At 31.3% G+C, this 17,176-nt stretch overlaps 1 protein-coding gene across 3 annotated transcripts; it reads right to left on the bottom strand.

The window, feature by feature from the left end:
• Positions 1-1,097: 1,097 nt before the first annotated feature.
• LOC148612367 (abl interactor 1-like) lies at positions 1,098-17,152 on the bottom strand. 3 transcript variants are annotated; one of them, XM_088593726.1, is made up of 9 exons: positions 17,010-17,152; positions 12,300-12,467; positions 11,696-11,884; positions 11,030-11,291; positions 9,624-9,752; positions 7,161-7,226; positions 6,125-6,316; positions 5,343-5,357; positions 2,067-2,205 (listed from the first exon to the last, which is right to left on the bottom strand). In XM_088593726.1, the coding sequence occupies exons 1-8, from the start codon at positions 17,124-17,126 to the stop codon at positions 5,353-5,355; spliced, it is 1,128 nt and encodes a 375-aa protein (XP_088449852.1). In that variant the 5' UTR covers positions 17,127-17,152; the 3' UTR covers positions 2,067-2,205; positions 5,343-5,352. The 3 variants fall into 3 exon arrangements, with proteins under 3 accessions (XP_088449850.1, XP_088449851.1, XP_088449852.1); XM_088593724.1 differs by lacking the exon at positions 5,343-5,357 and having other exon boundaries at positions 1,098-2,205; XM_088593725.1 differs by lacking the exons at positions 5,343-5,357; positions 7,161-7,226 and having other exon boundaries at positions 1,098-2,205.
• Positions 17,153-17,176: the final 24 nt, after the last annotated feature.

Raw genomic sequence — 17,176 nt, 5'->3', positions numbered from 1 at the left:
ACGGAACAACAAATTGAGAATGTTTACATGGTCTTTTCTGGAAAAAGTTTTTGGATTTTTGACATGCATGCATCACTTCCTGTCTCATATTTATAAAGGTTAATTGAGCCATAAATTCATAACCTTAAAGGTACACTCTTGGTCCCAAATCTCTAAAAGGTACATCTTTGTCTTGTGCACTATTCGGACAGTGAAAAAAACTGGCTTTTAGGTCAGAAAATAAGGTACATATAAATACTCAGTCAAGGCAGAACTTGACAAAAATCTAAACTGCACAATTTGATTTTGTCCATCAAGTCATAATCACCTGGAGAACTTCTTCAGGACATTAACTGAACAATTGACAAAAGCTATTTAAACTTTCTGTCAAACTTAGATTAAAATACCTATGAATTTTAGAACGTTTAAATCTCATAAATGTCCATTTAGTGCCAAGACAGTTTATTGGGTTATGATCATTCAATCAAGGGTAGACTGACTGTAATCCTGAGAGTGCTGTAAAAATTCTCCAAAATGCTAGTACTTGGAAATCTGATGGAGTACAGAAATTGTTACTGGTGTCAAACGAACATACATGTACATCAAAAACTAAAACATGAAGTTGCACACATTGTTGTATACCTCACAATGATTACAGTGTATGCCCAATCTTTATGAAGCCACACACTAAATGTGAAATTAATCCATCCATTGAGAAACAAGTTTTTGTGATGCAGAACATGAAGTTAAAATCAGACAGCACCCAAATTCGCATGCAATATATGACCCATTAATATAAACTAAAATCAATCCATCCATCAGGCGCCAAGATAATTGCAACGAACCTGGGGGTATAATTATTTCACAGAAGCCTATTGTTTTTTTTGACATTCTGTGAATAGGTTGACAAAAGTTTTGCAGTTAAATAAAGAATAAGGTAGCATATATATCAATCATTAAAACATAGACTTTTCTAACACCTAATTAATAGAGTTCTATCTACATCTAAATCAAAATACAGTAATTGAAAAAAATACCTGCATTTATTAGGCAACAAAATCTACACATAAATGTGTAGTATTCTCAATGAGTATTAAGGCTCAAAACACAACAAGTAGTAACTTTCTATCATAATTTAATACAAACGCTGAAAATATCTTCATAAATAAAGGCATTGAATACACCAGCTACGTATAAACAGTGTGGAATCTTCAACAACTATTATGAAGGGATTAAAAAAAATGCAGTTATGAATAAGAACACTTTTTAAACTTTTAAATAGATAGGTTAATATTTTTCTTTTTCAAAGCACAAAAAAGTCCAAGCCTCTCCAGAATATTTGACATTAGGAAACAATGAAATACACAACAGCAATGTAAAAATGAGATTATTCTTAAAATTAAGATTTGAACAGATCTGAAAATTTTAAATACCTTTAATTTGGTACCAATCAATGGTCACTAGAGTCATGTTGATACAGGGTATCACAAATAAATTTCAATATACATGTAGTTACACAATGACAATACTAACGATATAGACTTTACAGGATAGAATATCATATGAAAAAAACATTTTTTTCTCTTGTAATACACATGTAAAAAAAGGGAAGAAAACTGAAAATATGCAAGATATTTTTGTCTAAATCTGGTTGAAAAAATAAACTTTTATAAATTACTGTAGTTTTAAATGATCTTATGTCACAAAAAGACTTAACATTCTGACAGTTATATTTTTTTTCTCTCCAAAATTCAACTGTATTGAATAATTATATTATATTGAGAATATATTGTTTTCAAATTCATTTTGAAAACAAGTATTATATTTTCAAAGGTAAATTGCATGTAACATTATGATTACATTTTAGGGAAATTTGAAAGATTTAGTTAGCTGACTTACAGAACTGATGAAATATGCAGTACTCAGTAATAAAAAAAACCCAAAAACTTCCACATATAATGTTAAAGTAGTCATTATATAATCATCCTTTTTATTTCAAATGAATTGTACATTTTTATTGTATGGCTTCACATTATCAATGAAAAAATTACATAGAATATTGTTACATGCAAGGTTCAACATAATTTCCCGGAAAAAGTCCAGTAACTCCATTGCACACTCCTTCATACCAACCATCATCATTCTTTTTAAGCACATAAATTACAGAGTTTTCTGTAAAGGTCAATTCATCTGCCTTGTCTGCGTCATAGTCATAGATTGCAATAACTGAAATGATATGTTATGATTAATATCAGCTACGTGTATAACCAAATTACACAAAATGTAATGTTCAGGGAAAATGTAAGGTGACATTACTCTAGAAAAATTTTAAGAAGACCTCACATGTCATTACTGAAATTTGTCATGAAAGATTTTCTCCACACAAAAAAAGATATTCTTGTCAAATGAATTAGTCAAAACACCAGAAAATCTACTGTTCATTGGTTAACAGTTTGATATGACTGCTGTGGTTGACCCCTAAACATTTGGCAGTCTTCATGGTTAACTTTTTCAGACAGAATCCATTCTGACTTCCAAAGTTACAAAAATTGGAAGTCCAAATGATTTTTAAGTGGCCCGAAAAAAATTTAAATTATATGAAAACATTTCTTTTAAAGTCCTAAATCATCTGAATCTATGTCTAGTAATAAGAAAATCCTGTAATAATGAAATTACATTAACAAAAAACGCTCAATTCGGACGACTATTAAGATAAGTGAAAGAACCCAAAAATAAACAGAACACTACAACACCCCAAAATTTTTGGAAGTCCATCAGGCTTCCTAAGAACATAATTTTAGGGGCCAAGAGGTTGATTTAAGATTTGAAGACTGTATGGGGGCAATTATTGACACATAATTCAAGCTTAATACATCTAAGAGTTTTGTGTTTAAATTTTTGACACAGAATGAATTTGAAATTGGACTTAAATTGCATTTGAATTGGACTGATACCACTTTCAATACAACCTATGTAGGGAGGTTTAAATGGATGTTAAGTTAGAATTTGCCCTACGTTACAGCAATTTGTTTTATTTTTATTATTTTTATAAATTTTATTACCACTTAACACCTACCAGGTATATCCATGATAAAGGAGCCAGAAGTAGAAGTTACACAGAAGGTAGACAGTAGTCATAAAGAAAATGAATTCTATTTTGCTTATATTTACTCATCCAGAACCACACTATCTACTTACTTTTACAAAATTTAGCTAATGATAAAGGACATCATAAGTTTAATCAACTTAACAAACCACTCTTAGATAAGCTGAAAGAATAAAACATTGAAGGCAAATAGATAACAAAATTTCAACCATAATCCAATCATCAGTTAATATTTGGTCCAGTATATTCAACCACTACTTTACAGAGAGATCGGTTCTGAATCAAAATGAACAAAGCATACTTTAAAAATGGTCACAAATACATAAAAGCTTCAGTCATGATGAGAACAATTTATCAGTTTGTGGATTTAAGTGTAATGGATTCCTTTTATAATTAATAATGCAACTATCCTCAACCTAAGCTCAATTTCCAGTTATATGCTCATTCCATTGGGTACTTACTGGACAATTTTTCGCCAAAAATTTTATTTCAATCAGAATTACTGTGAAAATATGTGTAATGTTGATTGATTGAAACTGTTAAGAAGTTTTCTTAAAGATGTCTTCCATAAAGGACTAAAGCCTCAAGTGTCATAAAGGACTAAAGCCTCAAGTGTCATGCAAAAACATGACCGCCTTATAAAACTAGTTTTTTTTCTGCTAGATAAAAAATGCATGTGCAGCATTTCTATACTTAAATTTTGAACTTGAAGTTTTTCTCAACAAGAATCGTTGGTTGTTTTCTTTTTAATATAAGATCATGCTATATGGTATGTTGTGCATTGAATATTTGGCCAAAATATTGCTGCTGGAGTTCTGTAGTAGGTACATCACTGTGACCCTCATTTTTCTCTCCAGTAATTTACTATGAAGAAATACATGTTTTTGCAACATTAATATATAACAATCAAGTTTCATTTATAGATTATTTCAACTTCCAATTGTACATGTATTAGTTCAAAACACCAAGATCAAATAGTGTTTAGCAAGCAAGCCTGTTGGTAGTTGCTTCCTTTTAATACCATGTCTGTTGAAGAATATTTTATGGCATACAAATGATTGTCCTAAAGTTGAAATCCCATTTTTTGTCAAATTTTGGTCATTTCAAAACTATTTAATGAAGAAACTTCAGAAAATTATCACTGATTATTTTTATTGTTCTATTTTAAGAAATGTGAGAATTTTCCCTCGGACATCATTTGGCATCCAACTTCACATGGGTATGGCATATTGTGCCTTTATGGCACAGCTGTTAATCACAAATTGAAGTTAGAATAAATTGATATTGGAAGACCTAAAATCAATTCGATAAGAACATTAAGTCAATGTTTACCAGTAGTAAGGTTTCCACATCAAAAAGACATTTATTTCATGAGTGACAGATAAAATGCCAGATGTTAAGAAGCTGATTTATTAAGAACTTTAAAAGTCAGTAACTAAAAAAAGCTTTACATGTGTGATAGTTACTGCCTCTTTCATGCATTTAAAAGGTGTAACATTTACCAAACTATCATGTCTTTAGCGAACTTATGTGAGCTTACACTGTAGCAATGAAATATAGTAAATACTTCTCCAAATCATAATTAGGGCTTTATTACATTTTATCTTAGTTGAAGAAATGCAAATACACTGTGTAAAATATGTTAAATAAAATGTTTCACTAGCCACTGCTTGATATGACCACAGAGATTGAACAGTTGGGATAAGTATTAACACATAATTCAAGTTTGATACAAACACTGTCTGGAAACCAAATCATCTACAGACACTGAATGACTACGAAAACACAGTATTATACTACAGCATATAAAATGTTGTATGACTTTTCTTTTTAATTATTTTTACTTGTTGCTATGGTAAAATAATGGTTGCTATGAAGGAACTTCGGAAAAAATTATTTTTTTAATAAAACAACTTTATCTTTCAAATATGATTATACATATGTATAGTTGCAATATGTATTCTCTTCATTGTCCATTATGAAATTCTAGGGAAAAAAGGCTTGTCTTTTTGCATTTTTAGCACATCCATACAAAAAGGCTTCTTACCTTGCTTAGATGCTCTAAGCTAGCGTTTCAATATAAACAAGATTACAGAAATGGTCAATTTATTTTAAGAGTCCACCAATGGTTTAAAGACGGATTTATCAATCAGGAACAAGAAAAAATATTGATACATGTATATGTGCGATAGTTATTGCCTCTTTTAAGCATTTAAAAAGTGTTAAATTTTAGCAGTCTTTAGATTCTTTAGCTTACCCATGTAAGTTTATGCTGTAGCAATGAAATGCATGTATATTAAAAATCTCCAAATCCTTGTTCAATTACAAACAAGTTACTAATTTTTCTGAATAGTTTTTGTAAAGACACTGACAGTGGCGGATCCAGAAGGGGGTGCAAGGGGTTGGCACCCCCTTTTTATTAGAAAATTAGTCATTTTCATGTGTAATATTAACAGTGGCAAATAATGTCCTAGCAGCCCCCCCCCCCCCCACCCCCTACTATTTCTAATTTTCTTATTTCTGAAAAAAAGATCAAATTTAAGTTACCATAGCAACATCATAAGAATTATTTTTGTTCATTTGTCACTCAATGTAGATCTTGTATGAGTTAATTTCTTACTGAACTGATCATTTAATAAGTCTGATAATGCAGAAATTTGAAATTCATTAAACCATTAAAGATATTTTCAATGACCTCAGCTGTTTTCATGGTAACTGTAAGTATTGTTAATATGGTTTTAGAAAATGACCAAAACATGATTCAGCTGTGCAAATCAAATGCATGGAACAGGCTATGTAAATGGAATATGAGAAATATTCAAGAAAGTTCATATGAATAAAGCTTGACATGGCATTTCCTTTTCCTTGCACATCAAGTTTGACTGAACATTGATACTGTTAAAAATCTGTCATGAATCCTGTAATTACAAAAAAAACAAAAAACAAAATGACAATCTGAACAAATTATATTGGGCCATGTAATATGAATAATAAGCTATTGAAAAAATTGCACTGATCCCAATCCAAGAAAAGTATTACCTTTTTCCAAATACACATTAGGTACCCAGTCCTGTGTCAGCATATTGAGGCCTCCAGTGGGGGCATAAGGGTCTTCCTCCCTTGGAGGTTCATCATCCATGTCTGTAAACTGGGGTGGGGGAGGAGGGGCTCCTCGATAATCAAAGCTTTGATCTGACTGTACAGGTGGGGGTGGGGGTAAAGGAGGAGAAGCTGCAATAAGACATATTAATCATTTAATAAATGACAAATCCAAGTTATACATGTTCTGTATATCATAAGTGTTTTTGTTGCAGGTACTAATTTAAGTTTTTTATAATAGATAAAAATATATTAATGGAACAAGCACAAATAACAAACAGCTTTTCAACTTAACTACCAATTCTAACATTTAAATAATATTTATGGATTTAATTTTCAGCTGTTGTGAACAACTTACTACAGAACTTAAGTCCCTGCAAAAAACTCACAGACAGAGTATCATCATTATCAATCAAATATTGAAGACATTTGTGTGGCCTCTAGGTTAAGATGTTAATTTTGTCAATAAACAGAAAAGATTGAAACAAAAAGAACATCCTTCAGCTTTAAGCAGAAATAAAATTAAACCTCATTTTGGTCTACATGCATATCGCTATTAAAATGCGGACAAATATAGATGTGATTTTAATAACAAAAAGTTTGAAAAACAAAAAATCAAAAGAAAAAATCCCTGGGAAAAAAAGCAACACATTTCTAATAAGTCCATACCAGGCATTAAATCAAATAAAAAAATGTGTATAAGAAATAGTCAAACCTGTCTTGTCCTAACCTATTTCACATTGTAGATTATGTTTGTTTTAAACCATTGTTTAAATTATACAGGTTCATAATACATTCAAACTAATAAGGGACTTCAAAAAGTGTCTGGTTTAGACAGGTCTTTGGTTAATTCAGGGGGTTGGTTTAGACAGGTTCCACTGTACATATAACAAAGCCTGTCATTTTTTTTCTAGTACATTTTGTATTTTAAGCCATACAGAAACTTTTGAATCTAACAACATTATGACATGCAGACCTTCCAAAATTTCACTGTTTCTTGTATCTCCTGCCACATCTGGAGAAGGTGGTGGTGGCAAATTATCTGGAAAACACAACATCAAACATACATGCAGAACTAAAAAGCCATTCTGTTAATGCTTGAAAGACATCTACTGACCGTGGAAGAAGTTCCACTTTGTTAAAATTTCAATAATTTATTTTTGTTTATTTTCTTCTTCAATAGAAAAAGTCCTTTCAAATAAAAAGTGTGCATAGAGTCAGACTTAATAATGACAGGTAACCATGCATTATTATTTTAAATCAAACAATTACTATGAAGAAAGATTTTTTTAAAGTTTAAAGAATAAGAAAATGCTTCTTTCAGATAAAAGCAAATGGCAATTCAGCAAAGCTCTTAAAATCTTTTTTGTGTCTTTCCAGAAAGCCAAAAGATAAATGTTAATTTAAGATATTAATTCTAGAATGCATTAACTTAATAAAATACTGGTAATCACATATAGAGAGAGTTCTAAAACAAACTACATTCTAGCTTATTTACACAAACTTTTATAGTCGATTCTGCTTATACTTTTGTATCAAATGACAATGAAAATGAGATGGATTTCAATTTAAAATGTCCTATGTACTAAGATTTTAAGTCTTATTTCATCAAACCTTATTACTGGAATATCTCTTGTGCTATTATTACATGTAAGTTAAACATGTTATAGTATGATTTACAACACCCTCTGCTTTACCCTTTAAAAGTTTAAACTACAAGTTGTGTGTATTAAAATTGTATCATTATTATGTAAATCTATAGTTGAACAAATAAAGAAGAATAATGATGCATCACTGGTATTGCTGCTTAAGTACCACTGATTACTTTTCTTAGCCTTAATATATGAATTATCTATAATAGTTTTCAAATTTTGTACAATAAATATTGCTGCTCAGGCGTTAAACCCCAACAATCAATCATTATACAATAAAAGATATACATTAAGAACCCATACAACATCTTAAGAGGGGAGAATGCTTTAATTAAATTGTTATTCCCATTACCGCAAATAATATACATTCATAACTTAAAGCAAAAGTATCTACAATGTAAAACAACCTTCACACATTAATAAGAATAGGGATAACAGGTACACAAACTGATAAGTTCTGTTTCCCTTTTCCCATTCATACATGAAGTTTGAGGTAGAAACACCCCACAAACCCTTCTAACATGCAAGTTAATTTGTACATTTCTAACCACCATTTGAGCTAAGTTGTTGTGTTTTTTGGACCCAATTAGTTTTTATCTAGAGCCAGCTTTACTGTAAACACAGTCAATAACAATGCACTGACAAGACATGATTAGAGGCTTCCAAGAGCCTGAATCACTAACTTGGTTCACTTCTTTGCCATTCAGTGGCAGATGAAGTAAGGTCATCTTCATTTTTCTCTATCCCTCATAATTGAGATATTACTTGAAATAAGTGGCTTTACACCTGAGTTATGTAAATAGATATGGCGGCCAAGTTTCTCAACAGCTCAATTACATGATGCATCCAAGCAGTTTTTGTTCAGAATACCTTAAGAAACATTCATACCAACTTTCATTAAAATTTGACAAGTGGTTTGAGAAAAGAAGATGTTTTAAGAAAAGTTTAGAGATGATGATGATGGATGCCAAGTGATGGCAATAGCTCACATGGCCCTAAGAGACAGGTAAGCTAAAGGATGCAGTTGAAACCACATAAAACTGTGAGCATTTTATGTATATTAACATTTTTTTGAACTGTTATTTCCTGTATACTGAAACAAAAATTTAATGAGAACATTTTCAGCCTGAGAAATAATTTTTTTAAGGTCACTTCTCAAGTTCAGTATGAATGTTAAAATTTCACCACCTGAAATTTATGCTACATACATCACATGCTGAAATTCAATCATAAGTATATCTCTTAACAAATGAAAGTTTGCATCTTAATTTAAGTAAAAATTTGTGTGACTTTGATAATACAAAATAATGTGGAAAACATTTTGTGTTTGGTTTGTCAGTGTACAAAAAATTATTTTTTCCCAAAAACTAAAAATATTAACAAGTAAAATTATCTAACTTATTTAGGACTGTAAAGACTAAGATTTAAAATGTATACCAAAAAGCACACAACAACAAAATTTCGAATAAATCTTTAAATAAAACTTGAATCACTGATTTGATAAAATGTCTCACCACATTACAAGATCTTAATCAAGTTACGTTTAAATAAGTTTGCTGGTTATCAATCATGTTATCAATGCACAAAGTTTTCCCACTTTGATACATCTATGGCATAGAAGTGTACATTCTTGTATGAATTGCAGTGTTTCTTAGAGTTTATAACAAGAAAACAACATTTAACAACAGTTATAAACATCACATAATCCACTTAATAACCAAGCATGCAGCTAAACTATAATAAACCTAATTCATTATGATTCAGACTTGATAACATAAATATCATACCAATAGAAGTCTGTGATATAACCTGAGGGCGAGCCTGAGGGTGTACCATACCAACAGAAGGAGGTTGTCCCCCTGGATTCTGACTGTATCTATCTGTACTGACTCTTCTTTGTCCAGGCATGTTCTGCGCTAGAATTCATAGAAAGAAAAAAATCTATTTGAAATACATCACATCAAAACACTGAATGTGAAATACAATGTAGATACATCACATTGGGATGAATAACTAAATGAATGAAAGGATGTGCAGACACACAGAATAATCCCATCCTAATGTACCACCATGCTAATCCAGTGGGTATATAAAACGTAGAATCTTTTTCATGATAAACCTAGCTTTCAAAAGTTCCAGGTGTTAAGCTGGCTGTTAATCCTTTAATAGAAAACTCCCAGACATGCAACTCTTTGGAGTTCGTGTGGTGGAATATAAAAATATGATATGGTAAGAGCAAATTACTGCTTATTGCCTACTTTTGGATGTACTGGATCAATAGGTACATGTAATTACTTAGATCTGTCATTTGACTTTCATCAAAATTTGATGAAAATAAATGTCATCTGATGATCAAAGAAATAAAACAGTTCTTGAATTAAAGATCATGACAAACTTTAAATGGTCAATGTTTCATCATGTTTTGAGAATGCAAAGCTCAGACATAACAAAAACAGCCCATAGGTGGACCCCACAAGGTAACAGACAAAGGCTGACTAAAAACAACATGGCAAAAGACAACTGAAAATGAGTTGAAAATGACATGGGGTGAAGCAGAAGTTTATGCAAAGAAACGGTACTGAGTGGAGAGACTTTGTGTTGACCTTATGTTCCAATCAGACTAAAGAGGATAAGTAGGTAGGTAGGTAAGTTTCATCATCTTGGAACACAATCTCTTGAGAACAGCATTGTAAATGTGTGTCCTTTTTTTCACAACGACATGTCAAACATTGTGTAAATGCTGACTAGTGCTAGAACTAAGTATTGCCGTGTTTGTAAATTTGTATCTGTCAACCTAAGAATCATGATTTCTGGGTCAAAATTTTTGTTTTTAAAATATTGTTAAAATTGAAATTCACAAAAGGTTTCTTACAATTTCATTTCTTGTGGCAGGAAATATTAAATGGAATGCAACATCATTTTCTAGCAAAGGGAGATAATTCTGATTTTGCTAACATGCTCATAAACTTTTAATGCAAAACTCTTTTACAAGAAGGTTGCATATGAAAATTGTTGTCCATTCCATCAGTTGAAATGCCTAAAGCTACCGTATATAAAAAAAAATATGTGACTTTTTTTTTCGAATGAATCGCTGAACTATAATTTTGCATGATTCTTTTAAAGACAGCTACTTAATAATAATATGTTATTTGTACTTGTGCTTATTTATGTTGTTTTCATCATTTACACTTACTGTGTTGCCCAGGCAATGCAGTTATCTGTCCCATGGAGTAATTACTTGGTACCTGACTGTTAAAAGGTCCAGCCCCTTGGATGTTTCCAGGGATAGAAGGAGGAGCTACAGGTGGGGCAGGTGTCCTATTTGGGCCCTTTGGTACCTGAGGAGGCCCAGTCTGTGGTGGAGTTGGAGGGCGGGTCGTAGGAGCTTGATTGACAGACTTCTGGCTAGCAATTGATGGTGTCCTAGAAGGCTGTTGTCTCTGTCCTCCACCTGTCTATTAACAATCAGGATATAAAAAATTAATCACAAGTAAGATCTCCTTAAGAATCAAGATTTTGGTTCAACAAATATACAAAACATTGCTATTGAATATCCTACCTATAACAGTACTTACACATTTCTAATGATAAATTTTGTCAAGATACAAGTGAAATACAAATTAAGTCTACTACTTCATAAATTTTATACTTTTTTCTTTAAGCAAGGTTAACTATTTGACATTTGTTGATTGAAATTTAAATGTACATGTACTTTTAAAGTTCAAGATCAAACCATTTTTATTCAGGAATGTTGGTGTCTGTTTATTTGTGATGAATATTAAAAGATTTTTATCTCTCTAAAAGATTTTGAATTCATCTGTAAAATAATTACTTTGTCTAACCTTCAATCATAACCTACCTTGACACCATGGCCAATTTCATCCAAAAGGGTAAAATCAATGGGTTTACGTTGGTATTTGGTTGGTTTTTCATTTTGTTCAGGAAATATAATACCATTCTTCACACCTAGAGGTCTGGTCGAACATTTGTTTGTAGTCAGTACACCTATCTCTCTCCTAGCAACCTTTTCTTTGTGTATATTGACTGTCTGTAAATAACAAAAAAACATCTGATGCCCAACTCTAAATAAATTAATAAGACATCAGTTAAACCTCTACATTGTCTCAAAATACAAAAATCAACCAAGATAAATAAAGGATAAGATCATTGTAGTTTATTTCAGTATAAAAACCAAGTTATCATCTAAACAGAATGTACACTTTTATATTGAAAGCATGATACAATCACCAGAAGATTATTACTGGAAAACAATCTGTTACAAACAAGATTTTGTTCATTGTATGTTAATTTACCACCATATCAAGAAATCAGAATTTAATGAAGGATCACAAAGTGACAGAACCAATTATTGTACTTAGTACATGTATTGTATCTACAATTTAAAATTATTTTTATAATTTCTTGCTAACTAAAAATACATATAATTATTCTCTCTGAATTACCTGTGACAAATAATTAACACTAGATTCCATTTCAGCAACAACATTTTGTTGTAGATCTAGAAGCTTGAGGAAGTTTGTAGCTAGACTGTTAATCTGATAGGCAACACTGGCTAAAGAGTGAGTGGTATAGTTCTTTGTCTCTTCTAAAGCAGCTTTTTTATCAGGAGACTGAAAAAATGACAAATATGTTTTTATTATACAGCATTTAAACATGACTTCCTTTACTATCATTTACATTCTCAAGGTAAAAGTTCAAAATTGACTGTTGTTGTCTTCATTTTAAAATTGCACCATGGGGAAAATATTCTTTGAAGGGAGTAAAAGGAGAACTAGTGGAGTATCATTTTTTCTTATACCATTTCTATGGTAGACAGAAATATGTACATTGAATACATTCGTATGGTTTCAAGCTTACTTAATGAACAATACAAGTATGATTGAAGGTACACGGGAATGTGGTTTTTCTATAGTTAAGTTATAATTCAGACATCAAGAAAATGACTTTTCAAAACATTTGTTTTAAAATATTTTAAGTATTTTATTTACATGAGAGAAGTTTATCCCAGGAGAAATCAAGTGATAAAAATCCTAATCTTTTTTTAAATACTTAGAAAACATTTGTAATGAAGACAGTTATCAAAGTGACCAGCCATTTTGAAATAGGTCACTAATTTAACAGAATACAATAAATTTTTGACAAAATGAACTTAAAGTTGGTATGGCAATTTGTTAGTTAATTTAATATTTTCACTTCGCAAATTAAAATCTGTAATTTTATCAACAGGGTGTACCCATTCAAAATGCTGAAAACCAAATGTGAAGTTCATTTACAATGCTATTACATAGAATTTCCAGGATTGCTGGATTTTCTCATTAGGTAGCTCATTTGTTTTTTCTGCTGTTTAGTCACCTTCTCCCATGTTAGGGTAAAGACACTGTATAGCATGTTTTAAATGGTAAATATTTTACTATAATTCTGCAGATTTCAGAGAATGTGGGAACGAGCGGTATGCAATATGGCACTTGGGTATGCCGGAATGTAACTCCAACCTCTTACCTTGTAGGAGTACATTTACTTCAGAGCTTCTGAAGGCCTTTTGGCCTCATCATAATAAGAACCTAGTTACCGTTACAGCCCTGTTATACAATTTAAGATCAGGTCCACTTAAACTAAAAACTATACTGATGTATAACTAATTCCAGTGTATTGTTAATATCCTTTTTTCTGCAGAACTGATTGCATGTGGTTGGGTCAGAGGTTGCAGACACTGAACCCTGCTTGTTTCATGAAAATAACAACAAAAATTAGATTGCCGGTATTCCAGGTAATTTTCAAGTTTTAAGCTCAACACAGAATATTTCCAACTTTTCCAAAATCTCTGTATGCCATATTATTTAATCCCTTTTGGAAATGTAGAAAATATGCATGAAACAAATCAATCAATATTGATTTATCGTTTGCCATTTGCAAAGCTTCCCAAACAGTTATCACATGACCAAAGTCTGTCATGTGTCATACGAAAAAACTATGAAAAGCCAGATTAACAAAAAATGAACATTTTCTGAGGATTAGACAAATTAAAATACCAAACATATTTCCCCTTCTCTTAAAAACATTTTACTTGGAAAAATTCAATGAAAATTAATAGACATGCAGTATTTAACAATAGAAAAAGTTCACAATGAACAAATTTAAGCTAATTTGGGATACTTTCTCATTTACAGGTATCTGAAAAAATGAAGAAAAAAACAGTATCACCCCGATGCTTTGTAATTTGCCTTTAATGCAGTGCAGAATGGATATTTTTGTTTGACAGTTTTTTTGTTGTTGATATTATTTCAGTTGTTCAAATGAATAAATGATTTAATTTTCTATATTAGAATTGATTCAAACGAAAAATAAGTTGCACAAAAAACGGTATATAAAATACTTATATAAGAATATTTGAATATTTATCAATTAAAAATAAGCAAGTTTCAACAATCTAATGATTGAGATTGCGCTACAGTATATCAATTTTAAGTGATCTAAAAAATTGTAAATTATTTCAATTCCGAATCAATTTCAATCAAATAATTATTTGAATAGGAATTGAAATAAGATAAACATCATTTTGAAATAATTTGCCTTAAAAAACAAAGTTTTTAAATTCCCCCACATAAATACTTCTGTTTTAGACTAAAAATAGGTTCTATACAGTTATTTTTGTCCAGTACTATCTTTTTTTTCAATAAATCCAATACTAGCATACTTCTATTTATTTAGTGGAATTGTATTGTATCCCATGTGGCTCCCCATACTTGTTTAATCTCCACACCGGAAATGCAGATTTGGGGTAAGGCAACAATAATGGCAGATAGTTTTTGATTTTCATTCACTGGTGTAATAGCAAGCACCGCGAAGCGGTATGAGCTCTACGGTTATTACATGTATTGTCTAAATTTCCCTTAGATTCCCCAATATATTAACGAAAAAAAAGTCCTGGAAGTAACAGAAAGTAATTGTCCTTACGGAGAAAATTCATTGCTTCCTTAAACCAAGCAAATAAAAGTACATAGGTTAAGATTAGAATTCAGTAAAAATAAATTCACCTTTTCTGATAGTTTTGAGTTTTTCTCTATTTTCTTTTTACTATATAAAAGAAGTGAATATGATATTTTTAAAGAGTTCGGAAAAGGTGTGGATGTATGTACATGTATCTTCACTGTTTAACTGTTGCTGTTGTCAAGAACCTACCCCCCCTTGGAAAAAAAATATAACTTCGATTATATCATCCAAATTGAAGCATAGCTTTTCTAAGATAGGAAAGGAAATCATTTTCTTGTTTGTAATTTGTACCTATCGCCTAAATTTTGTTTATGTCACATGTGTAAAATATTCCCACCATCCATGGAGAACTGTAATATTTCCGGTATCTGTGCAGATTGATCTAACGGGCCAAACTGAAAAGGATATTGCTAGAGATGCCCTTAAGGGATAAAATATGTAAAGTATTGTGAAGTGCTATAAAGTTATCGACCATTTTGAGAGCGAAGGAAAAGGGGGTATGAGGTTGAAATTTGAAGGAACAAAATTTATTGATTTATTGAAAAAAATACTCCCCTATTAATTAACAAGGCAGAATGTCAAATGAAATTATTGGATTTGCTTGCTGCTTAGTTATAAACAAAAATACTGCATTTGCGAAGCAAACATTTTTATCTGGGTCGATCCCCCTTTTTGTACGGTCCTTTGTTATTTTTAAGAGTCTCACACAGACAGTATATGTGTGGTAAAGCTCATGGTGCTCGCTGATTTAGGCAATGCCTACCCCATATTAATTAAATAAAGACATGCACGTGACATGACATAGTATACTGAAGTGGAAAGTAAAATGTCTGAATTTCATTTATATATATACATGTGAACCTACAAGCGGTATTTCAATTCTACCAGAATAAGAACCTTCCTACCATTCTACTGTTGAAACGGAAAATCTACCGCTTTCCAAACATTATACCATAAACAAATTTCGGACAGTGAACTGTTATTACCGTTAATTAGGGTCATAAACAGTAATTTAGGGCTTTAGTGGTTATCGACGAGATGTAATTTAAAAGATGTCTAATGATTATATAACAACAGGTGATGACTGACAATTATCCAAAGTTTTAGTAGCACACGCTTAATTGATCAAACGATTAATTACTGACGATTGGGACTGGTGTAAATATTGATGTGGGACATATGATCTTTTGATGGTTATGGAAACGTTGACCATGCATTCACTGAAAATGACTCGAAGTATGGCTTGTTTTTTATCCAAGTCAATGGAGGATCTAAGTGATTTTTTTCTATTTAAAACACTTTCACAATCATCAACCATCAAAATGCCAAAATGTAATATAGCATCTTCAGCACCTCCTGCCAAGAAAGCACTGTTCCAAATTCAATGCTGCCTGGTAGTCAAAGTTAAAGTGGTACCAAGCCAGTAATGACTCTTTGAAATAAAATCATGCACGTAGTGACAATTTTTAAATGAAAATTATTTCATTAATCATAGTAGATATATCCAAGGAGCGATATATAAATCCTCGATACACTGAATTGTCAATAATAAATAAAATCATTAAAATGTCCAAGTGTTACTCCATCGGAAAGGTCTTTACAACTATTCAAATAGAGTATTTTGCATTTTTTCTCATGGAAACAGACTTAATACAAGGTTTTCTATAAGTTTTACACATATTTGACTTGTTACGCCATGAAAACAAAACGCAGATAAAAAACCTCCAGTTTTCAAGTTTTCAAACCAAATCTCCAGCTGAAAAATGACAAATCTTCAGTTTTGAAGGAATGACTTTATCACATGTATAAATATAAATTATATTAGCGTCATCTGGTCTGATTGGTAAATCAATAGGAAGAATATCATTTTTACCAACGGAATTGGGGTACCCCAGTATATATAATGCTTGAGCTGCATTTAAGGGTAAAAAAAAATAGACATCTGTTGAAGCTCACGATGCTTGCCTATATTAGGCACTGCTTACTTCATATTAGCAGTACTGTGTGTGTTCGTATTAAATGTTTCTTTTTTATTGCTTACATGGTGTATTTCATTCATACTTATATTTTTTTAAGTCAATCACTGGATTTGATTCGGTGTGGACCGTCATTCCCGTGATTTTGAAAAAAAAGAGAATAGTCAATTCTGCTTTATCGTCTACCTTCAAGTAGTTCTCTCTACAGTATTGTGCAACCTTGTCAAGATTAACATAACTTTCTTGTAAATGTTGACGCCCTTCTGGGATTTCTTGATCGAGAAGTTGAGAAACCTCAGCCATTCTTCCTGTTTACAAATTACATGGCCACACTTCTTTTACAAAACCGGATT

Source organism: Perna viridis, chromosome 7 (assembly GCF_037379345.1).
Source record: "Perna viridis isolate PV_CMFRI_1.1 ecotype Kerala chromosome 7, ASM3737934v1, whole genome shotgun sequence".
Classification (NCBI taxonomy): Eukaryota; Metazoa; Mollusca; class Bivalvia; order Mytilida; family Mytilidae; genus Perna; species Perna viridis.
The sequence above is the reverse complement of the archived record's forward strand: the minus strand, read 5'-3'. Positions and strand labels throughout refer to the sequence as shown.